At 41.7% G+C, this 24382-nt stretch overlaps 1 protein-coding gene across 2 annotated transcripts; it reads left to right on the forward strand.

The window, feature by feature from the left end:
* The first annotated feature begins 802 nt into the window (after nt 1-802).
* On the forward strand, nt 803-21875 carry ASNS (asparagine synthetase (glutamine-hydrolyzing)). 2 transcript variants are annotated; one of them, XM_040590095.1, is made up of 12 exons: nt 803-900; nt 2049-2332; nt 8330-8567; nt 10075-10260; nt 10572-10673; nt 12761-12888; nt 13657-13783; nt 15160-15266; nt 15596-15696; nt 18148-18229; nt 18477-18632; nt 20390-21875. In XM_040590095.1, exons 2-12 carry the CDS (start codon nt 2084-2086, stop codon nt 20597-20599), a joined length of 1686 nt encoding a protein of 561 aa, XP_040446029.1. In that variant the 5' UTR covers nt 803-900; nt 2049-2083; the 3' UTR covers nt 20600-21875. The 2 variants fall into 2 exon arrangements, with proteins under 2 accessions (XP_040446029.1, XP_040446030.1); XM_040590096.1 differs by having other exon boundaries at nt 812-900; nt 2064-2332.
* The last annotated feature ends 2507 nt before the right edge of the window (nt 21876-24382 follow it).

Below are 24382 nucleotides of genomic sequence, written 5' to 3' on the forward strand. Positions count from 1 at the left end.
AGCACGCTTTGACACATTTTTCTTTCTAAAGCCTAAAAATCGCTGTTTAACAGCTTCTTAAAGGTCCTTTTAAAATTCTACACACAGACCACAGTTAGTTATTGCTGACAGTCTGCATAACCTGAAGAACTTTATGCACCACCGCACTGCAGTTTGACATTAAGTCTGCTGAAGCGAGCTGTGAAAGCACACTGCACGCAAATTACTGATGGCTCTCAGAAGTATGTGTGGAGAATTAAGGTTTGTATTCAGCACTTCACATCCTCGTCTTCAGAGTTGAATTTCATTCACTTCAGCACTCTCAAAGGCAGAACTGTCCAATAACGAAGTTCAGGTAGGCATCAAAATCCTCTCTTACCCCCGCGTCTATTATCCAAACACGAGTTTTACACAGCAAAACGCAAAGTCCTCAGTAAACGCTTCCAAAGGCGCAACCTTTGCCAGTGCACTCTGCCAAACCCAACAAAGCAGCTTTGAAGCCGCCGCACGCCGGTGCCCCAGCGCCCCTCGCTGCGCATGATGCAAGGCGCGGCTGGGGCAGCTTTCCAGGGCCGGAGTTCTGCCGGCGGCGAGCCGCCCCCGCAAGCCCGGCAAGGCCTGCCGGCGCCCGCTCCCACCGCGGCCCGCAGAGCCGGCACACCCCGGGCTTCTCGGCTGCCCACCAGCCCCCCCCGCCGGCTCCCCCCCGCCGGGGCCGCGGGGAACGGCCGCGGAGCGTGCCCAGCCGGCACGCGCGGGCAGGCCACAGCCCGGCCGGCGGCGCGAGGCGCTGCCTGATGAAATTTCGCGCCGGGTTTCACCAGAAGAGGGAGGGGGTGGGCCGGCCCGGCGGGAGCCGCCTCCCTCATCACCCGCGGCCGCAAAGACTGCAGCTCTCCTTGTGCCGGCGGCGGGGACGGGGTAAGCACCGGGGCGAGCGGCGGCTCCCGGGCGGCGGGGCCGATCTGGTGGGTCGCCGCCGGGCTGGCGGGCCCGCAGCCGCGCCGGGCCGCCTTCGGGGAAGGGCGGCCGGTACCTGGCCTCCGCCGTTCCCGACGGCGACCTCAGCCCGCGTGGCCCCTCCGCGCCTTGCCCCGGATCGTGAGGGTCCGCCGGCGGCCCCGGGGGGCTCCGCAGCCGCTGGAGGAAGGGGCGGCCGTGGCGGGGGGGGGGGCGCCAGGGACCCTGCCCCGGGTGGCTGCGCTGGGCTGCTGGGGGCGCCGCGGGCAGCGTGGGGCACCCGGAAGCCGCCCCAGGTGGCAGAGAGCCCCGCTCCATGTGCCGGGGCTGCGCTCCCCAGCGCCATCGCTTGTCAGGCGAGACCGGCGTGGAGGGAGCGACACGGGTCCCCTCGGCGCGCCTCTGGTGGCCGCGGCGCTGTAGGCTCTGTGGCCTTCCGAACCCTGATGGCAGCGTGCGGCTGCGGCTGGGGACCTCCAGCTCCAGTGATGGCGCAGGGGACATCAGCCTCAGCCCTCCTCTACCGTTAGGGGGGGGTCGGAGAGCCGCAGGCCCCACCTGCCGCCTCGGGGAGCCGTGCCGGGGCCGCGGGAGGCTGCCGGGCGGGAGCGGCGCGGCACCCATGCTGCTCCCTCCACGCCTGTCTCACTGGCACTACCCGTGGCGCTGGGGGGGCCGGGCCTAAACCCTCCCTGTGTCAGTATGAAGCCGTTGCCCCTCATCGTGTCGCTACAGGCCTTGGTCAGAAGCCTCTCTCTCCCTTTCTTATAAGCCCCCTTTATATACTGAAAGGACAGTTAACGTTTCTGCTGAGGTCGTGTTACTTCAACAGATCGCATGCAATGCCGGTAATGATTCGTTCTATTTGTGCGCAATAAAACAATCGTAGGTAATCTCAGTGTGCCTAAAGGTAAATTTAAGCCTAATTTCTCGCCGGCCAAAGTTTGCTTTGTGTGTTCTGGGCACACCAGGTTTTACCTTGTGTTAAGTAAAGTCTGCTCTTCTCTTACCGGTCCTCTTGACAGTTAAATGATTAATAGCCTGCGTTTATTATCTGTCTTTTCTAGGTGTCAGCTCTTGCTTATAACATCCGTGTCTTTATTGAACAGGTTTACCACTTTCAGGTAGACCCAACAGCTTCACGATGTGCGGTATCTGGGCCCTGTTTGGGAGCGATGAGTGCCTCTCTGTCCAGTGCCTCAGTGCCATGAAGATAGCACACAGGGGTCCCGATGCATTCCGTTTTGAGAACGTCAATGGATTCACCAACTGTTGTTTTGGTTTCCATCGCCTTGCCGTTGTTGATCAGTTATATGGTATGCAGCCTATCCGGGTGAAGAAATTCCCGTATCTGTGGCTGTGTTACAATGGAGAAATCTACAATTTCAGACAGGTAGGTGTTGTATGGATCATACAGCATTTTTATTTATTTATTTATTTATTTTTCAAAACTAGTAGATACTCAGAAAATCTTCAAAATGTGGTGGACTAGGATATCAGGAAAAATTTTAAAAGTTATAAAATTACTAGTATTTAAAAGGCAGTAAGTCATCTTGATAAGCTGTGAATCTGATGGCTTAGTAACATACTTAGTCTTTAATACTAACAAAACCATTTTTTTAATTGACAAGGAGGGCAGTAAGTAGTTATATCTTTGGGTTTGATCACATTAAAATAATGATGCGTTCTTCATTATCTCTTGGGGAGGGGAATTCCAAGCCTCTTCCTCCCCTTCTCTATAATGCAAATGCTTTTAGACCATCTTGCTCTTCAGTTATTTGGGGTGGTTCTTTAAGCTGGTATTGCATTTTTATTTCTGCATATCTATCTAGATGGGATATGTCACTCATATTAATGTATAGCATGTATGCTTATGAATTTATAAAAGCAGCAAGAACTAGGGAGATGTTTCCAGTATACTACCAAAGTCCTTGGGTATCTGCAGCTTAAGGCAGATGCTTTGTGGGGTTTTTGAGAGCCATTCAAGTAAGTCTCTTGGGCACAAAACAAGCAGCAACTCTGTACTTAACTTCCTAAAGCATCTGAATGTCCCTGATGGGCATGCTGCTCTGCAGAACGTTGTCTGTGCGCCTCAGTCCCCGTGCTTGAGATGTTCGTGCCACCTGTGTTGCGGCGAATGAAGAGACGGGACGCAGCTTGATGCAAGCAAATGTCAATTTATTGTACAGAAGCACGAGTTTTTATACACTTTCAGAAGGTGCGCGTTTTAAACAGGTTGGTTCTTGAAGCTAAGTGTTGCATACTAGGCAATCCCTGATTGGTGGTTAACTACCATCAATTAACAGCAAGGTGTTATCTTTCCTTGGTGCCATGCCATCCGTCTCCCACTCCCCTGTGCTCTGTAAACATGCCTCATCATGTTAATTGTTGTCTAGACAAGCTCGAGCACATTCCCCTCAGCTAACTGATTTGCCGCGCATGGTCCTAGTTTGCAGACCGCTCCTGCATCTCCCCCTTCCTGTTGCACAAAAAGAACCTTTGAAACCGAACGAGTAAGAACAAGGTATAAGTAATAGAACAAATAAAAAACCAACTGAGACATATTATCAGTGTCAAAATAACCCACTGTCTCTGTTCCGTACAATTTTACAATTTCCCCTTTTTGTTTTTGAACAGCTAGTACCAGGTTTGCCATGTTCTGCAGGGCCCTTGCAAACATGACAGCAACCAAGGCAATAGCAAACAAACAATACTGCCAATTGAGTGAATGGATGCCAAAAAGGCTGAAATTTTCTCAGATTTTGATAACATGTTGCTGCAATGGGGCGCCTAAAATCCACACAGCACATACCATCCAAATCCTCACAGCCACATCCTTGAACCAACAACAAAAAGCAGTGGCAATTTTGACTCGCATTCTTAACTGCCTACCAAACAAGGTGATTTAACTCTTTAATGCTTTCCCTGCTGTTACTCCGGATAAGGGAAGAACCGCTACAATACGTTCCCATCATCGCCTCCTACTACATTAGCATCTACAGAAAGACAATTATCAACATTCAATATCATCTTCTTTTGGATTAACATTATACATAGGTGGAAGGGCACACCAAACAAGAACTGGTTCAGTCAAAAAGTTCGAAACATAGCATGCCTTCTCTGAACATACCTCTGGGGTCATTCCCTTCATTCCCTCTCTTTTTTATGCAAAGAGAAACACTTTTACCATAACAGAGAAGCCCCTATTTACATCTCTGAGCCCGGACACAAACCGCAGCTGTATGCTCCACCAGGCTCAGGGCAGAAATCATTCATGCAGTTACGTAGCTATATATCTCTACAAGCATGCAGACACCTATTAAACACTAGATAACCATGCTCATCTTTCCTATTCTCCTTCACAATACCTAGCTGTTCTCTCATCCCTTGTTAGGTCAAATATTCCCCAGTTTCTTCTCCTATATCTCTCTTCAGACATTCTCTACCCTCTTTTTTGCTTGTTAATTGCGACGAGGCAAAGGGTGTGCGTAGCTGGGTGACCATGACCTGATTTATGTTACAATCAACTAAACACTGAATACAGGAAAAAAAAAGCATGGGAGACATAAGGCAAACATCAATAAGGTGGTTAAAGATAATTATAATAAATCCTGTAATACTTTTGAGTCGTGGCCCAAAGTTTCCCAGCCGTGAGAAGAGACCAAAGGCATCCCGCCCCTGGCTCTGCTGCAGATCTTTGTTTTAAGGCTTTTGAGTTTTATATACTTTAATAAAAATCAATAGCAACTCGGTTCTGTAGCAACATATGATGGGCAGAATCAACATCTGTTAATAAGCCAGAAAAAAAAGAACAGTATTTGTAGTATTACTTTGTTTAGCAAGCTAGCAGCCTAATTTACTAAGCAAGTTAAGAGCGTGTACTATTCTTACAGAAGAGATTAGAGAAGCAAAAATCTGTTATGCTGCATTCCAGAACTCAGCTTGAGAATTACAGTCTGCTGTGAGTTCTGTGTTACAATCATTTGACACACGTTGGGGTTGCGATTGTGAAAGTTGCCCATTTACAATTTTCATTGGCATTATCACAGCTAGTTGTTTTAAAAGCATCCCTTGAGCTTCCTCCTGCTCGACTTGTTGCAAAATACTCTGAAGCCAATCAATCAAGTTAGTATTAAAGTTAGTGACTCTCTAGGACCCTGCAAGACTGTGGCAAGACTCCCGCATCCGGACTGCTTTAATAGCCATCTCATTCATTTGCAAACAGTTGTCCCTGGGATACCTTGCCTGAGTCACAGAATCGGCACAGTTAATTTCTCCAGCCAACTGCTCATAGTTAACAGCAATTCCCCGATTAAGGTTTTCAGTCAAGGCCACTACACATAGCTCACAAAAATCAAATAACCACATCATATACTGTATCAGTTAGTACCATACAAAGCAATAACTTCCAGTCATGCAGTGTGAGTGTATAAAGCTCTGCCATCACTTCAAGAAGGGACATAGCAAATGTATTATGAATCCTCCCTTCCCGCACTGCTTTGCTTAACTCTTTAACAGCCTCGTATTGCACAGGCTGCCACTCGAGGTTGATTTGTCTGACAAAATACTGAACATGCCATAGCGACTCCCAAAACCCATCACTGAAGTGTTTCCCACTTGCATTCCTGCCACCAATCCCTCAGATTCCCTTTCACCCTCCCCAAAAATACAATCAATGCATCAGGAGAGACAAGGGGGTGGGGGAAAGGTCTAGCTCCTTTTCCAGATCTATAGGACCTTGATCAAAAGGTTTATCAGTGTCAATGAAATCATTGTCCGAGTTGCCCTGTTCCCGTGCTTGGTCCTGTGTTGTGGGGGTCGCTGCAGTCAGTGACAGAAGCTTTGGGGGCAGAGGAGGTGTGGACAGAATCGCCATCGCTGACTGTGTCTTGAGAAGAGTCGTGCTGTCGGTGGAATTTACAGCTTCCTCTGGTTTAGCACCATTAGTAGAATTAGTCCACACTTGGCAAAGAGTAGTCAGAATTTGCCACCAAGATGTTAAATGCACTCCCAACACGGAGTTCCCCTCCGCGGCAGCATCATACAATCGGCTGCTGTATGTACACACTTTCATTCTTTCAAAGTCTCTAAAGTTTCTTGGCTGCTCACCTGTCTCGATGAGTACAGGTGTTATCCTCGGGGTTTAGGTTGTCCGCCTGGTCCAGACAGCAAGACGATCGTTCACAGCCAAGCCGTCTCCTCCGGAACGCACCCCTCTTCCACGAGCTGTCTTTTTTATCGACCAGTTCCGTCCTTATTCTTCCAAGGCTTCGGAACACCACCATAGGGGTCACCATTTGAGGAGACTGAGGCACGGAATCCCGGATCTGACTAGAAGACCCTTCATGAGTCCATATACGTCTTTTTCTGGGGACGAAGCCTGATTCCCCGTTACGGATTTCCCACAGCTCACCTCTCAACTCCGGAGGGATTTCTGGCCGGCTCCTGCTTCCTTTCAGCAGATCATTCAAAGTTCTGTGGGATTCGCTGCATGTCGCTCAGATAGGCGATTCGAGAGCCCTTCACATTAGATCCTTAAACGCATCACGTCGGGGTCACCAATTTGCGGCGAATGAAGAGACGGGACGCAGCTTGATGCAAGCAAATGTCAATTTATTGTACAGAAGCACGAGTTTTTATACACTTTCAGAAGGTGCGTGTTTTAAACAGGTTGGTTCTTGAAGCTAAGCGTTGCATACTAGGCAATCCCTGATTGGTGGTTAACTACCATCAATTAACAGCAAGGTGTTATCTTTCCTTGGTGCCATCCTTGGCGCCATCCGTCTCCCACTCCCCTGTGCTCTGTAAACATGCCTCATCATGTTAATTGTTGTCTAGACAAGCTCGAGCACATTCCCCTCAGCTAACTGATTTGCCGCGCATGGTCCTAGTTTGCAGACCGCTCCTGCACTGTGTTACTTGTAAAGGGAGGTGATTCAAATCATCTAAATTTAGGGTATAAAGTGGCTTACAATTGTGACTTCTGAATCACGCTGAAACTGAATGCTTAAAAGGAATCACAAACTGAGTGTGGTAGTATCAGAAACATACAAATAACGTGCTTAGTACTTCCAACATCACTTTTTTGAAGTCAGTCAGGCTGCTGTCACTGATGTCAGTGACATCAGTACTATCATTGGGAATTTTACAGAATAGGCAGGAGATACTTCCTCGTTCCCCCCTGCCCCCAATCTTCAAGTATCTGGCTGTTTGAAAGGTGAGATACACTTTGCCCTGCCCACGTGAAATCTGTTGTACCAATGCGTTGTGGTTCTGCTGCTGTTGAAAGCAGTAAGAATTACTTTCAGTCCTGAAACACACACAGTCCTAAGGGGACTTTAATTATGCAAAACTTGCTATCTGCAGGAATTTGTTCAGTTCTCACTACATTATGTACCTTCTTTCTTCAAAAAGAGATTTTTCTTTCAGGCTTGTGGCTGAAACCTACCTGGGAAAGGATCGTTGGTGAAACAGGTGCCTTGTTTCATATGTTAATATTGACTCAGTTTGATCCAAGACTACCACATAAATAACAATTAAGCCCAAAGAACTTCAGCTAGAAGGCTGATAATTGATTTGGGGGGTGGGTGTGGGGGTGTGTGTTCTTGGCTTGTTAGTGTTTTATTCAAACCCCCTCTTTCCCACTGTCTGGTAGATACTGAAAGGACTTTAAGAGTAGCACCACAAGAACATGAAGAGTATTTGGTCTGACAGCTAATTTCTTCTTCCCCCACTCCATCTGCACAGGCAGAGTGAGAAGGTTAGTTTGAGGAATGGAGCAAGATTAGGCAGAAAGAAATTACCTGTGCATAAAAGAAAAACCCACTGAGGAATTGCAGTGACGGCATAAGTAAACCAAAGTACTTCAGAAATAAACGTTGCAGAGATGTTACCGGTGTCTATGTGCTTTGGGGCAGGGTGAGGCTTATGTAAATGTTGTTATTATCTGATAAGAAAGTGGCACCCGGTGATTTGAGTCTACAATAAATGATGTGTCTGTTTCTGGTCGTCTTCTAGAAGCAGTGGCTGACTGCTTCTGCCATTTGTCTGTGGGAGATGGGGACGCTAGTACTTCTGAAGACCAGGGTCAAGGGTTTGCAGTTTGACATCCTCAGATAGAAATGTATCTCTGAAATCTTGCCACAATGTGACTTCTTAAGACTGCAAAGTCAGTCTGAGTTGTCTGAGAGATGATCCCGGGTAATACTTTAAACACAAAAGTATAATTTCCTTCTTTGGCGGAAATGTTTATATAACTTTTGAACTGTGATTTTACAAAAAAAAAAGCTTTCTTACTAATTGAAAAATGAACACCATTCATGTAATTGTTTAATAAGCAGTTAGTGTTTGCAAATGCTTATTCATGGGTTTTCTTTATATTTTTTCTTAGTTGCAGAAGCAGTTTGGATTTGAATATCAAACATTAGTGGATGGTGAGGTTATCCTTCATCTTTACAACAGAGGAGGAATAGAACAAACAGCATCCATGCTAGATGGTGTATTTGCTTTCATCCTTCTGGACACTGCAAACAGAAAAGTGTTTCTGGGGAGAGATACTTACGGAGTCAGACCACTGTTTAAAGTGCTGACTGATGATGGATTTTTGGGTGTCTGTTCTGAGGCAAAAGGTAAAATCAGTTGTGTTTAGTGCCTAAATAATCTTAGCTGTTGCTGTCAGAGACAAACTTATTTTTCAGGCTTTTCTTCTAAGTGTGAAGAGAAAGTGAACTTTAAGTTCAGTAATAAATGAACTATATTTAGTAGTATGAGAACTACACATTATTAAACCAAAAACCATAGACAGTATATCTCTTAAGATGTTTAATTGTCTTTAATATCGCTAAAATAACTTGCTTATTTAATTTTATAATTCTGTGTTCTGAAATCATAGCAGTATTGAGCCCAAGATGTTTTATATTACCCAAAAGTTAAATGTAGTCTATAGAGTTAGGCTAGATTTATGCTACAATAAATTATATTAGAATTTGTTCCTGGTGCTCCTTGGTGAACTGAGAAATAATGCCACAGGAACTGCTAATCTGTAAAAGCCAAGAATTTTAAAACCCTACAGAAATTTCCTGCATCATTGGGTAGTTTTCTAGTGACAGTTAATTTATTTATGGTGATTTTTGTCCTTTGAGATGACACATTCACTACTCTTCTCTTTTTTCTCTTTTTTTTTCCCCTTCCTCATTTTTTTTAAGTAATTATCTCTAGTTTTGACGCTTGTATTAACAAATCCAAACAGTGCCAAAAGGGACTTTTTTGCCTAAAATGCACTTTGGCTAAAACTGACTTTTACAATTACTTGTGTGTTTCCCATTTACTGTATGTCAATTTTATTATCTGACTCCAATCTAAGTTGACTCCTCTGACAGTAGTACTATGTACTAGTACTGAAAGCTGTACCATTCTGCTTCTTGGGAAGGAGGAAGGGAAGTGAAAGTCCTAGGGACTGTGTCCTGTAACCATTGCAGTGAATTACTGGTCCCTCTCTAGCAGCCATTCAGCATTGTAGAGTTCCTCAAGGAGCAATCAGGTGACCAGCAGGTGCAAAACATGCTTTTTCACAAGAGGATTGGAAATGACATTTGTCTACAAGCCTGATTCTTGGCATTCATTAGCAATGGTGTAGATCAGTCTGGAACTGGTGAGTTATGAAATCACTAAATCAATTTCTATTAAGCAATTGCTTCAGTGATGTAGTTTTATTACAAATCCTTTGTTAGCTTGACTACACTTAATAACTCATTTTGTATTTAAAATTAATTGTCATTTGAGTTCTCATAAACATATTACACCTTGACCTGGATATTATGTAGTCAGTTTGAAAAGTGCTCTTCTCTTCATAAAGCTCATAGGGATAAATTGCTGCTCACCAATTAGTAAAACTTGCTGACTTCCTTTCTCTATCTGCCTCAGCTTGAGATGGTCAGATCTATGTGTGCAACCTGCCAGAAGCAGAATCATTCTTTAGCCAGGGCAAACTCCAAGTCGGAATGATGTTTTTTAATACCAAATTTAATATCTGGAGAAAATATTTGTATATTGCAACTATCAAAGTAAAAAACTGTGTTTTGTGGGTTTTTTTTTTGGTTTTTTTTTTTTCCCCTCCACCCCCTCTTTTCTCTGTAGGACTTATCAACTTAAAGCATTCAACATCCTTGTGTCCTAAAGTGGAACCGTTTCTCCCGGGTCATTATGAAGTGTTGGATTTAAAGCCCTCTGGCAAGGTTGTATCGGTGGAATTGGTAAAATTTCATAGCTATAAAGATGAACCACACCACGTTGCCTATGATACAGTGGAAACTCTGCCTTCAGGTAGTACAGCAAAGCATTTGCTACTTACTCTGATTAAAAAGTGAAAAAAATATAATCTTTGTGTATAAAATTTGCCTTGATTGGTTTAAACAAGTGCTATTTAAATAAAAAACCCTGGGAAAACATTTATAATGTAGGGACTTTAGGACTGTTTTTGTAGGCGATCATGTACAAAGATGAATTTGCATGCTGTCATTATCAAAGGAAATCCAGACAAACATCTTTGTTTCCTAATAGCATAATCCAACAAAATCTCAGTAACGCTTCTTGGAATGTTCCCCCCCCCCCCCCATCTTTTCTGTTCTGGACAGGCTTTGATCTTGAAACGGTGAAGAGCAACATCCGTATTCTCTTTGAAAATGCTGTTAGAAAACGTTTGATGGCTCACAGAAGGATTGGTTGTCTTCTGTCAGGTAAGTAGCAAGAATCACAATGTTTCTGTATCTTCTCTTTTGCCCATCCTCTGCTAGTTAGAGGAAGGTATACTGGCTGTTCTGCTGTGATGCACCTGAAGTGATCTGAATCTTCATTTGCTTTATAAAGCAGAGTACTTGTTAATTTGTTATGAAGTTTTCCAGTTTACAAATATCTTGAAAGCCTTACGCTTTTAAAGCTTACTGTGGGCTGCAGTGTTGGCCTGTTGAGACACTAACCATTTTTAACTAAGATGAAAGAAATACAATATTCTTACTTAAACATCACCCAATATGTACTTAAATATATGAGAATTATGCTTAGGTAGGTGTCTAAAAAGAAAATGTAATTATTATATTCACTTTGCACAGATTCAGCATAGAAAAAAGCCTTAGCGTGTTTCATATCCCTGTAAAAAGTGAAGTTCTTGCTTGTCGCCTTCTTTGCTTTAGCCTCCATCCTAGACTGCCCTTGTTTTACCAAATTACAGGGGACCATCCAGACCAAAATGATTTGCTACACTCTTTTTCTCAGGCGAGCTAATAGCGAACAACCTACTGTACCACAAGCTAACTTAGCTGATCGGTGTTGTGAGCTAGTGGTTCAGTGTTGCAGAGGTACTTTACAGAGGTAAGGCTTTGTAGCTGTGGGACTGACATCTTATTTACTGTAGGTTTGTGCTTAGAGTTCTGATATGCTGTTCATGCATTCATTGAACATGAGTAATCACACTCATTTATCATAAACTCTAACTGCCTAGGAGATGCTCTTGGACCATTTCCTTACTGTGGCATCATAAAAAGAAGGAAGGGTGTAAATGAAACGGGGAGATATGCAGAGTTGCAAGATCCCAGCTTCAGTAAAAACCTGTTCAAATCCCAAATCTCAGATACCAAATTAGAAGACAGTCACCAGCTCCTCAGATGCATATGCAGAATGTGTTAGTAGCAAAATTAAGTGCCCGTGAGTATCTCAGTGTTTCACAATTTTGAGTATGCTTGGAGCATCACGGTTGGAGAAATGCTCTTGGTTCCAATTATGGAGGGAGTTCTGCAACTTCACAGTTGGAACTCATGTTTTGATTTTCTTGATTTCCACATCATAAGCTCTTGGTTTGATTTCTGTGCTCTCTTCTCAGACTGCCTGTAACTTCTACAGATTATTTTTTTTTACAAGGTAGCATGCCCACAAAGGGTATCAGGGTGGCAATAGATGCTAATGTATTCAGCTTAAAAAACACATGCAGACTGTAGGAAACAGAGAAGACTGTTTTGGCTCCTGCTTGTGAGAACTGCAGGCAGGTGTGAGAGAACAGATACTGTGTTTTGCTCAGTACTTCAAAGGGGAGCAACAAGGAGAACTAGTCAAGGATTAGCAGAACTAGCTCATGAGAGTAAGAAGGTGGAGCCTTCCAGGCAGCTTGTGCATCTCTTGATTTTATTTTGTGTTGGTTTTCCCAACTGTTCAAAGCTTCCCACTGTCATCCTCTTGAGAAAGGAGGAAAAAAAACCCCAAGAATCTCACTAGTGAAACTTTTCTCTTTGAAGTGATGTTGAAAAAATTAATTCCACTCAAAATGTGTGAAACATACTTTTGAAAAATTATTGGGGAATAGTGGAATCCGTACACTAAATGCGCTGTTCTTTTACTTAATTCTTTTTTATCGAAACAGCAAACCAAAAAAATTTACATGGTTCTGTCAGTGGACTATCAAATGTGTAGGTAAGAAGAGGATAAGGGAGCAGTTTTGAAATGGAGAATAGATCCTATTATAGTGGAGTTGAGAAGGAGCATGTTCTGTAGTAGTACAATGTTTTTAGAATATTTTCTGTGTATCTTAAGGGTTTTCACTGATGCTCCTGACACCAAAAGTACTAACAACTATTAGTGAAGACGTTCCACTGAAGTTGCCTGATTCTGTTGTTAAGCAGAGGTAAATGTGTACACGTACAAGAAATACCTTGGGTTTGCACAGCTTAAAAATGAAGCCCGCTCATGAGATTCCACTATCAAGATTCAGTGTCCTTCAGCAGAAACAAAAAATACCCCAAAACCACCTAACCAAATAATTTGTTTTGTTGTCCAGGAGGCTTAGATTCCAGCTTGGTTGCAGCTGTTCTTCTGAAACTGATGAAAGAAATCAACATCAATTATCCATTACAAACCTTTGCAATTGGAATGGAAAACAGTCCCGACTTACTGGCTGCCAGAAAGGTATAGTAAAGCATTGCTTTCAGTTTGTTCTGAGCTGCTGAATGCTAAACAGTGCATGTTAATGGTGCTAACTTCATGGTATGGTATTAATAGTAACGCTGAGTATTCATTTATTGCTAATGTAAATCAGTTTGCAGTAAATCATTTAGTACGCTATTTGCTGCTCAGTTAAACCTTACAAAAGAGATAATTGAGTCTTAACTGTTCTCTCTTGCATTTGGAAGACTCAGACGGGCTCGCATTCATTTTTACCAGAAGGAAGGTACTTCAGAGTTGTCTTTAATTCTCCCTCTGGGTTTTAGGGTAAATCTCCATGCCATAGTTCCTATGCCACAGCATTTATATATATGTTAAATATTGTAAGTTAATCATTAGCTTTCTGAATTAAGAGCCTTGAACAAATTGTTTGACACCTGAGGTACCCTTTAGGTATTGTTACTGCTTTTGAGCTACTTGTTCTCTTCAGGGCAAATATCTGAAGTATTTAGAGCCTCTACAGATTCTGTTGTGCTTTGGACAAGCAGCTGGATGGTCTGTTGTAATCATGATTAAACACTAATTAGGGAGACTGCGTTCCCTCTGGTGAATGTACCACTGCAAGTCAGAGGGGCTGCTACAGTATCCTCTTTTCTTGGCCTAATGTCATAGGGTTCTCACTGGCAGAAGGAAATCAGTGCTTTCACTCAGTGTGTGTGTGTTAAACACAACGTATGTTTAAAAAGTGTTTTAATTGAAAAGCAATACATTATTGTGACCTTTTACAAACAGGTGGCAGCACATATAGGCAGTGAACATCATGAGGTAATATTTAATTCTGAAGAAGGAATTCAGGCAATAGAGGAGGTTATCTTCTCCTTGGAAACCTATGATATAACAACAATAAGAGCGTCTATTGGTAAGATCTTTTTAAAAGAACAATCTTTGCTTTATATCACTCAAAATTTTATGCAAAATCATGTAGTCATCTGCTAGATCCTTTAGCTGTTGCAGAAGCTCGGAACCGGGACTCAGGTTCTGCTCCCTCTGGTACCACGCTGAGGCAAAAACGATTATTAGTTTCAAAGTCACCAACTGTACAAAACAATTGTCAAGAGCTGTTCCTGAAGCTTTGGAATGAAAAACAAGTTACATGAAGAAGAAACACTAGATCTACAAGTCTAGGTTTTCTGCTCTGATAAGTATAAATCTTGGAGGAAGGGGGAAAATTTATAGGTTATCTGAGGTACTGAATGTTGTTATAGCAAAACCGTTATAATTACCCTTTCCTTGCATAATTTTAATACAAAAGTGAAGTATTTCTTGTCACCCTATGGTAATGTGTGCTCAAGCCAGGTAGACTTCTTACAACGTATGTGTGATTCTGAGAAATTAAGTCAGTCACCAGCAGCTTCTTACAAAGGTTTGCCAGCCTCGTAAGGGTGAAAAAGCCTCATCCAATGTGACCTTCTGTGTATTGCTAACTGATACTTTACCCAGTTAATCTTGTGTCATCCTAAAACACTGCGGGGTGGGGGTGGGGGTGCGTGTGAAGTTAGTAAGGCGAATAGGCAACACAGTTTTGAAAACCTAGGTTCCTGCGTGGAATTTGATACATGAAGATAGGATTTTACAATGTTAAATATTGGAAGTCTTTCTTTAAAAAATAAAGCCAGCTTTTCATCTACCATCTTTCTTTGTGATTGCTGCTTACTATGAAAAATAATAAACTAGATCATTTTCATTAGATCTCTAATACCTTTGATATAAAAGCATATTGTTTGGAAAGGTGCAATGAGGGGAAGGCATAATTCTGGTTAATAAATAATTCTTTTAAAAAAAAACTGAAAAAAAAGGCTTCATCCTGTTCAACCCACAGTGGCAGAGAGTTAAACAGCAATTTCTGCTGGTAGTTTTGTTCTCCAAAGCTAAATGGTTTGTTCAGAACTGTGCTGGATTAATCATGTGCTTAATTCCAAACTGAGTCAGAACAGCTCCTCTTTGTGTTCCCATGGGAATCCTCCAGCGTTCCCAGGATTACAGACAGACACGTGTTTCTGAGATTTTGAGGGCCAAGTGTAACTACACAGTTTAGATATATTTGCAGCACTCTAGCTAATATGGCTGTTGGTGGCTTTAAATGACAGTGAGCTGTTATTTTAGTGTATTGCAATTCTTTGCTACAGAAAAAAGTAGTGTAGGAGACAAACTTCTGAAATACTACATTTAAACTGTTAGCTGTATATAGCATCATACACGTAGCTGTATTTTAGTAATTTTAAATTTTTTTTTAAGGTATGTATCTTGTCTCCAAATATATACGGAAGAAAACGGACAGTGTGGTTATTTTTTCAGGAGAAGGGTCAGATGAGCTGACACAAGGATATATATATTTCCATAAGGTAAATATATTCCCTACACAGGAAGCCTGCTTGTTCTCTCCTTCAACAGAAAATCTCTATAGAGAGTTCAAGGTATGATGTTTAAGGGTTGGTCACAGCTGTATATTTATTGAGACATTCTCTTGAGGTGGCATAAATTCTAAGGGATTTAAGTTAACCATCTAAAAAATAACTTTTTTGAACTTCAAAAATTCCTGATACTGTTATTTCTTGTATGTAGTCTTTGCTAATTCTGAGATCACTCAGTGACCATGACACCTCAAACACAGGACAGCAAGTAACGGTTCCCTCACTGCAGCTGTTTCAAGTCTGTGCTTGAATGGTTACAGGCACCATCTCCCGAAGAAGCTGCAGAAGAGAGTGAGAGGCTTTTGAAGGAGCTGTACTTGTTTGATGTACTTCGCGCGGACAGAACTACTGCGGCACACGGGTAATTTCTTGGATCCTGGGGACTCATGTGATTCCAAACCCTAAGAAGATCTTAAAAGTACTGCTGCTGTTGAGGAAATTATAGCAGTTAATTGTTGACTTGTTCTTCCTGTTTGAATTACAAAGTGATTCAGAATATTGTGATGCTGGATAATTTTATTCCTACTGTCTGGGTCTAAACTACTCTAAGATGATCATCGGTCTTCAGAGTAGTAGTAGCAAATAGGGTGCACTCCCATGATCTGCTTGAGCTCTGTATCTTAACTCAAGACACCACCCACTTTGGCAGAACAGGCATTGCTAACGTTCCAGGTATGCGCAGACACTCGGGGTTCCCTGTGCTCTCAATGGATGGGAAACAGCCTGAGGGCTCACAGTCCAAAGGGCTGGCAAGTCTGCTCTTCAGAGTTATCATCAATCACATTTCTGTTCTAAACCCTACTAGACAAACTTACTATTGTGAATGCTACGGACAATGTTTTAGTAAAGAGTTTCAGCAGATGAGCAAAGACAATGGATTTGGGTGCTGTTTCTGAACAGTAAGATAGAGGAGGAATGAATCTGTGAATCTGATTTCATTTGCTTGCAGTACCTCTTGATTAATTGGATCTGTTTAGAGCAGCTTTTGATTCTGAAGCAAAAGACGCCTGGGGGTTTGTATCCCAAGATGAAATTGAAGTTGTAGCCTAAAGGAATTTGAGCAACAGAAAACCACACTGTAAAATTTAATCCAGTCTTCTGTGACTATAGGGCCCACTTTGTTGCCGGCTGAGCATTTGTCTGGGATTGCACACTGGTCTTTATAGAAGCAGTGAATTAGAAATACAAATATGCAGAGTTAAGGAAGGAAGGAAGGCAAAATTGATTTGACTTTGGGTTTTGTTGATGTTGAAACAAAGAAGAATCAAATCAGTATGCATCTGAAGAATTAAAAAAACAAAGAAAAAAGTTTGTGCATTGAGTTGGGTAGCTGACTGTACTGAAGAGATGTTAGGATACAGTCTGTGTGACTGATACCTTGAAGAATTACCAAATTGTACACTGCAGAAAATAGCACTATTTTACTAAAGAAATATGTGAATTAAAAGGAGAATATTGTTGGGAAGCTGGATATAGATGAGAAAAAGTTGGTACCTTTGGCAAAGCAAACGACTTACCTATTGGGAAACTTTCACTGTACATGATGCTGCCATATGACTTACCCCGTTATGTTTCTCTTTACTATATAAAAGATGGACACAGTGCAGGAGACCTGCCATTTCCCCTCAGAATTTTTTTTTTTGTGCTGGAAAGGTTGGCTGCATATTCAAAGCTGTTTAATATCACACTCTGCCTGCTTTTCTTTGGAGAGTTGCCATTTCTTGAAGAGAAGCTGGGGTCAGCTTCACAGCTCTGATAGGAAGAAAGAACCCTTGTATCAACATATTAAAACTGAACTTAAGAAGTTCAGATTTATGGAGAAAAGGACAGGAATTAAGAGTAGAGAGGAAATTATTAAAGTACCTTTATCAGTTAGAAAAAAAAATAACTGTAGGGAAAGACTTGCAATGCAACTATTGTCAGTATATGTGGAAATTGAGCCTCAGTACTTGATTGCTAAATGATAATGCTTTTTTTTTTTAGGTAAGGAAGGTGGGTATTATCTGAAGTAGTTGATGCTTTTTATCAGAAGAGAAGCTACAGAGACAGTGAAATTACTAGAATGCAGTATAAAGTCTGCATTTGACTTCGAAGCTGGGCAGCATGTCTCTTGAGGAAGCACTGAGAGGGGTTCTTCCTACTGAAGACACAGTTAACTTCCTACTGAAGTTACTGTAATCTTATTTGTTGCCTCCAGTGTCCTTAGAAGCCATGGTGTGCATAAGAGAATATAAGCAGGAAGACTCCTATGTGTCTATTTGCCACTGGTATAGGAGAGAACTTGTGCAAATGCTGCAGGATCAGTAGTCAATAACTTAATGGTGTCGATGTGGAGTCCTTTTCATTTTTTTTTGAAAACACAGACAAACATTGATTTCAGAAATTGTAGCAGAAATCTTTGCTTGGTTCTGTGACACCTTTACAAATGCTGATGCAAATCCCGGTGAGTGACTTGGTAGTTCTCTGGGGGCAAAAGGGTTTTTTTTCGATGTGTTTTTGCTTACATGGTACAAAGATTGTTGCAAATCCTGCAGGACTATAGTCTTGAAATTCATTGTACTACAAGCTGTCCAGCAGGTGGCATCATAAATCATTGAGGTCTTTATTTAATCTGTGCAGACCATATACGTAACTTTCTAAATTGCTAAATTAAATGTAGATAGGAATGAATATGCAAGTGAATTTTCTTCCAAGTAAAAGCAGAAAACCTTGTGTTTGTGAAATACAGGGAAAGCTTGGATGTTATGGAATTTGTAAGTAGATGACTTGTTGGATTAATTCAGTATCTCTTCTATTTATTTCCTCTGTTTAGTCTTGAACTGAGAGTACCATTTTTGGATCATCGGTTTACGTCTTATTATTTATCTCTACCAGCAGAACTGCGAACCCCAAAGGTATGTAAAACTAGGGTTGGACCCAAGTGTAAGCTCACAAATTCACTGATACGTGTTCTAAGCATGACCAAAGTGCTGAATTTAAGTCCTTTACTCAAAGTCAAGCACGTTCTTAAGTATTTCACTGGATTGTTGGGCTACTGGGAACTCTTTTCTGACCAGACCTTCGGAAAGGAAACAATTTCTTAAGTCTTTCTCCTGCAGTTCTCAAGACCCATGACATTGTTTGTTGTTGTCAATTCCACAGAGTGGAATTGAAAAATACCTTTTAAGACAATCCTTTGAAGATTCCAACTTGCTTCCCAAAGAAATACTCTGGAGACCCAAAGAAGCTTTCAGTGATGGTATAGCATCAATAAAGAAATCCTGGTTTTCTATTCTTCAGGACTATATTGATCAACAGGTACAATCATACCGCTTATTTTTCTTTTTTTTTTTTTCCTTTATTTTTCTTTTTTTCCTCTTTATTTTTTTTCCTCTTTCCCCCCACTTTTTTTTTTTGTCTTTCACCTTTAGGTGTACTAGGTATGGCTGCCAAGGGGAGACAGCTCACCTGCTTAGCTGGGAGAGTAGATCTGGGTATGACAGTAACTTTGTGGTGGAGGGGCAAGATAAACTTAAAACAACAGTCCCCTCGCTATCTGAGTTGTTTAAAGGCATTTAAAATCCTAGATACAAAGAAATGCTGGAGCCTGACAAAAATGACTGTGTAAGGAAAATGAACATCATTTAAGTATCTGGATTTCAAATTAGATTGTGTGTTGGCACACAATTTCTAGGTTACATGCAAAGCAGCTGCTTCAGCTGAAGGCACTTGCATGAACTTATTCTGCGGCTGAGTAACAGCATAATGACTTTATAATGTCCTTTCTTGTTCATGTCATTTGTTTTTCCAGCCATGCCTAGCTAAGCCCTTTTGCTTTTTAAAGCTTCTACTTGCATTGCTAACCAATGAAGACTTACAGCGCTTCAGCTTTGGACAAAGGATAATAATCTCTGGTGTACAGAGGCAATTTAATCATTGAGAGGAAAGAATAACACTCAATTTACACCAGAGCTCTGAGCTTTGTTGTGCAGAAATATGTGTAGTCAAGTCTGTGGACGGGTGCTTGTCTGTCCTACCACCAGCTGCTTGTTTCTCATTTTCTTTCTCTGTATCCATAGGCAAGAAAGTAGTTAGGTCGGGCAGCAGTGTTGTGCTGCCTGTGCCGAGCCTGTATTGGTGTAGTAGGGGCAAATTTTTTTCATGGCTGCGAGGAGTTAAGACAGCATGTTGGCAGTGGAAGCTGCTTTAGAAATTGTCTCCTGGTGCAACTGTTCATCCTCCCTTTCTTAGCCAACTTAGCAACTGCAGGCATCTTTGCCTCTGCATCCCAGGTCTTCCATTGCAAAGAGCTTGGTTATACAAGCAAAGTCTACAGCTGTCCGTGAGCTGAAAAAAAAACCATGAAGCCACTTATGTAGCGCAAAAAGACTGCTTTAAGTTTTTTCGGTTGATTCACAGCGAAGAGTAGTATAGGAAAGAAGTTTTTGTGAGCCTACTAACAAAGGTGATTATAACCCAAACAGAAATGGGTTTCTGTTGCGACGGAGGGAAGACGCAGTCACTCAATATGAGTGATCAGCAGACTTCATTTATTGTACCTTACAGTCACCTTTTATGCCTTCTTATAATTAGCTCATACATATTACAAAAGTTAAGCTCATTATTGGTTAGTTGCCTAAATACCAAGCCTGCCCCTAGTTTCTCTTCTGTAGTTATCTGTTCCCACCTGCAACATTCTTTTCCCACCGCAATCTTCCTGTTATATTTTTGCTTTACTTCAGATAATCTGAGAGCGATGTGCATTTTTGTCCAGCCAGCTGGACTGTGTCTATGTGACCTTTTTCAGCTAGCCAGTTATCCACAGGTTTCACATATAACGCAGAGAGAAATATTAAAAGCACTGAAAATAGTTACGTATTCATAGAGATCAAGGGAGCTTATGACCAAAACTCACCTGTTAGAAACCTCTGCCTGTAGACTAGACTTTTAAAAAAAAAACAACTATGGCCATTCAGTGGTGGGTGAATCCTTGCATATCTTCAACTTGCAGCAAATTGACTTGTAAAAAATTAAATGTATTTGTGCCTTAACTTGAGTTTTGCTTTTGTCTGTAGGTTGATGACCTTCTGCTGGAAAAGGCAGCAGAGAAATATCCTTTCAATCCTCCTAAAACAAAAGAAAGTTATTACTACCGCCAGATCTTTGAAAAGCACTACTCGGGGCAAAGCAGCTGGCTGCCCCACTACTGGATGCCAAGATGGGTTAAAGCTACTGATCCTTCTGCTCGCACGTTGAAACATTACAAGTCGGCTACCCAAGAATAGGCTGTTGAAATAATCCCTCAAATAAAAGAGCTGCAAGCAATCTGCATGCACTCTGCTTTAAAAAAAAAACCAAACAAATTATGCAAACCTAAAGCTTAAGTGATCTTTAAGATGCATTTTGACAATGCTATTGGAAATAAGAGCTTTCTGTCGTTAGTGTACTATTAAAAATTCACCTGCTATACCAAAACTTTGTAATTCAAAGGAAAATACTTTATTACCTTATTTGGCAGCTCTGTTCCTTCTGTGACCTTGATTGTATTTATTTGCCTTGCAGTCATTTGATATATTTTAATGCGAGCTCTGTTTTGAGGATTTGAATAAGGCTAAGTGATGCAAACTGCTGCAGGCCCTCTGAGTGAAGAGGAATTTGACCCTAGCTATTTAGTGATTTCTGTTCCTGCCTGTGGGATTTGGATAGTTTGTCTATATTAGTCAATTCTGAATGTTTTTCTAAGCATTTCTAAGACCTTGGTCTGGTTTTCAAATGGTATTTAGATATTCATAGCTATGCAGAGATGCTTACTAGAGCTTATAATAGTGGTGGTGCTGGGTGTTACTTAATTAAATCAATGGGAATCTTACTCATTACTGTCAAGCCAACAGTTGGACCTTTTGAGTCTTGTAAATATACCAGCAGTCCAAAGATATCGTGACTGTTAACAAAAAGCAGAACAGACAAGAGAAGCTGAGTTATGCCTTTGTTTCTAACTCAAGGGCTTCAATTTTTAAATGCATTTATTATTCTTGAAAATAGTGTTAACTAGGTGATGTTGTATCAGTCCAGGTTGTATCAGTCTGATGGAACTTGCATGACTTAAGTATTTTAAGTCTTTTCACTTACTGTAAGAGTTTTTCCACCTGTATGATGTAAAGGTAGACCATGTTGCTGCTCGCTTCGTGTGGCCAGCTGTGTGGTGAAACAACACTGTTAGCCATAGATTTTAGTCAGACAAAGCATCACTGTGAAGACAATGGGATCAGACATCTTGCTTGGAAAAATGAAAAAAAAAAGCTTCTTCAGAAACCACAAGAATTTCTAACACCTTACTGAAAAACACATGCTTTACCCAGGACAACTTTTTATTAAGTACTTAGGCATGGGGGCTGCTTTTCTAAAGCTAACTTAAACATAAGGGTGGTCAAACAAGAAAGACATGTGCTGCAGATTGACTTGATTAGCATCATGCTCTTTATGAAGACAGAAGTCTGTTTGTTGCCCTTTTTGACTAGGAAACCAAAGCCAATTGTTATTTAAAAGATAAAATATAAGCAATTCTGGTTTAAAATCTTCATAAACTGACTATTTATTATACCATCGTAATTCTGCATTTGAATTTCTATTCCAGAAACCTTACTGAAACCTCTCAGCAGTACTATAAAGCCCGTGAACTGTCTGGCTATGGCCAGTAGTGGCCATATTTTGATGTAAACTTGCACATACTAGTTATCTATGAATATATGATGAGTAAGGTAATACATTCCTGCAGCCTTCTTTACTTAAAGGCCATGTGCTTGTCTTTTTTGATTTCTTTGATGCAGTAAAGTATATTTTGATTTGGGAAAGGAGTATAGAGTATGTTGATGAGGTACTGATGTGTAAAGATAAGATTTACTGTTCACTGTAAACTTCCGAAGACAGAGATGATAAGAAAATAGCATTTGCCTGAAGTAAAAATAGACTCGATACATTTTGGGATCATTACTCAAATCCACTTTCTGCTACCACATTGTCAAGTATTCAACAGAATTCACCTTAATTTTTTAAATTCCTGATATATGGAGCATTTACATAGACAAGGTCCTAGACTGGTGATCCTAATTATTTTAGCTTTTTACTGACATGCAGAGGAAAAATACAGTTATTGCTGCCTTGTTCTTGTTAAAGGTAAAAATGCTAGGGGTCTCAGGAGTGAAAACCTGTTCATTCCTTCTCCATGTATAGACTCAAATTATATAACCTTTTTGACTTCTGTCCCACTCTGTACTTTCTATTTTCTCTTCTCTTTTTTTTTTTCTTTTTTCCTCCCCTTTTTTTTTAAGACAACTACTCTGGATCATCTGCCAGCTGCAGACATGTTTGTGTTTTGTCACAGGAGGGAATGGGATGCAGGTCCGGTGTGCAGCGCTATCTCGTCCAGTTGTACCTTTTATCTTTCTTCCCACGTGGTTGCCTCCTTTTCTTACTCTGTTTCTCTTGGGGAAAATTAAGTTGGACTGTTCTGACAGCTTGAGTAAGTTGGTTTGAGTAGTGTGTCAGAGGCAGGGATGGGGAATTAAAGTCAGTGGCCCACCTGGAAGGGAGGAGATGGAGAACTTGGCTTGCAGGACTGCTGAGGGCTGGGGGAGAGCCTGTAGGGTTATGGCAAAGTGAATAAAATAGTGGGGGTGGGGGTGGGTGGGGTTGATTTTTTTTTTTTTCTGGTTTGGATTGATGAAAGTATTAAATGTTGTTTTCACTGCAATCTCTCCCTCCTTTTAAAAGGAGGAAGAAGGTAGTAAACAGTGTATCTTCCAAAGAGAGCACTGCTGTGCTCAGGTTGCTTAAGGTTGCTCAGTGGTGCCCCACACTCTTTAATAAAGCCTACCTGCTGTTTTCACCTCCAGTTAATTGGCTTGTGTTGGAGCTTCACTGTGTCCACATCAAAGTGTCCCTGACAGTGGCTCTCTAGAGAAGCTCCCCGGTACAAGGTCAGCATGTAAGGGACAGGGAACACTTGACAGGACTCTGGGGACTCTTGGTCCACTGGGCAGAGATTTCTATGTGGAGTGGTTTGAAATTATGTAAGATGTTTGAAACTGTGTTTAAAATCAAAGTAAAGTGTAAATGCAGCCTATTTAACTTAAGAGAATATGGAGAGTCTCTTTGTGGAGGACCTTTGGTGTGAGAAACATCATTTGATGACAAGGTGATGCATATTTAACAGTCTTCACCAAGAATTAAAAAAAGCTTCTGGAAAACTAGGTTGCAGGAGCAAGTGTTCGCTTTGCTGGGGAAGCTAATTCCTCAACGAGTGTTACAATTTTAATCAGATTCAGAGTTGGTATCAGTCAAGCTTGTTGCGTTTCTTCCCTCAGAACTGAGGTAAAATATGATTGTGGTTAAAAGTAAAATACCAAAATATTACAGGTAGACTCTGAAGGGGTGGACTTTGTCTTTTGTTCTGACACAGACCTTATGTCAGATTCCTGTTAATACGTAAGAAATTGTGGAAGGCGGAGTTAATGCAAGGTAAGCCTGTGTTTGAGCTGGTGATTCAAGTCTCCCCAGAGCAGAGTGGGGCTGAAGCGTGGTGGTGGCTGCTGCTTTCTGCAGCAAGGTGGGCTGTGTGTTCCTCAGCAGCTTCCCTAGGGCTCGGCAGAGCACCCGCGCCACGGCTGGCGTGGTTCCTTGTTTTGGAATTTTGGGGCCTGTTGGTTTATTTACATATTAGATGTTTATGTATTTATATAGACTTGTAGTTGATGTAAAGTAAAGGCTGTGATTTTAGAAAGTCTTGGAAAGTTTTGAATGAGCCTGCCTCTGGGTGCAGGTAATGCACAATATTTAAAAATTTTATTTAAATTTGATAATTTAATTTTAATTTCATGCCTTATTTACGAAGCTTGGGGAAGGTGAGAAGGGGCTGAGGAGGCTGAAGCAGAGGTGGTGTGTGCTGCTGTGGTATAGCAGGTTGGTGGGGTGGCAGCTCGGGGGAGGTGAACGTGGACAGGGTGGGTGCTGCTCCCCGAGGCCCGGTCGTGGTGGGTCACCGCTGCTCTCGCCAGCGCCACTCCCCAGGT

Source organism: Falco naumanni, chromosome 4 (assembly GCF_017639655.2).
Source record: "Falco naumanni isolate bFalNau1 chromosome 4, bFalNau1.pat, whole genome shotgun sequence".
NCBI lineage: Eukaryota > Metazoa > Chordata > Aves > Falconiformes > Falconidae > Falco > Falco naumanni.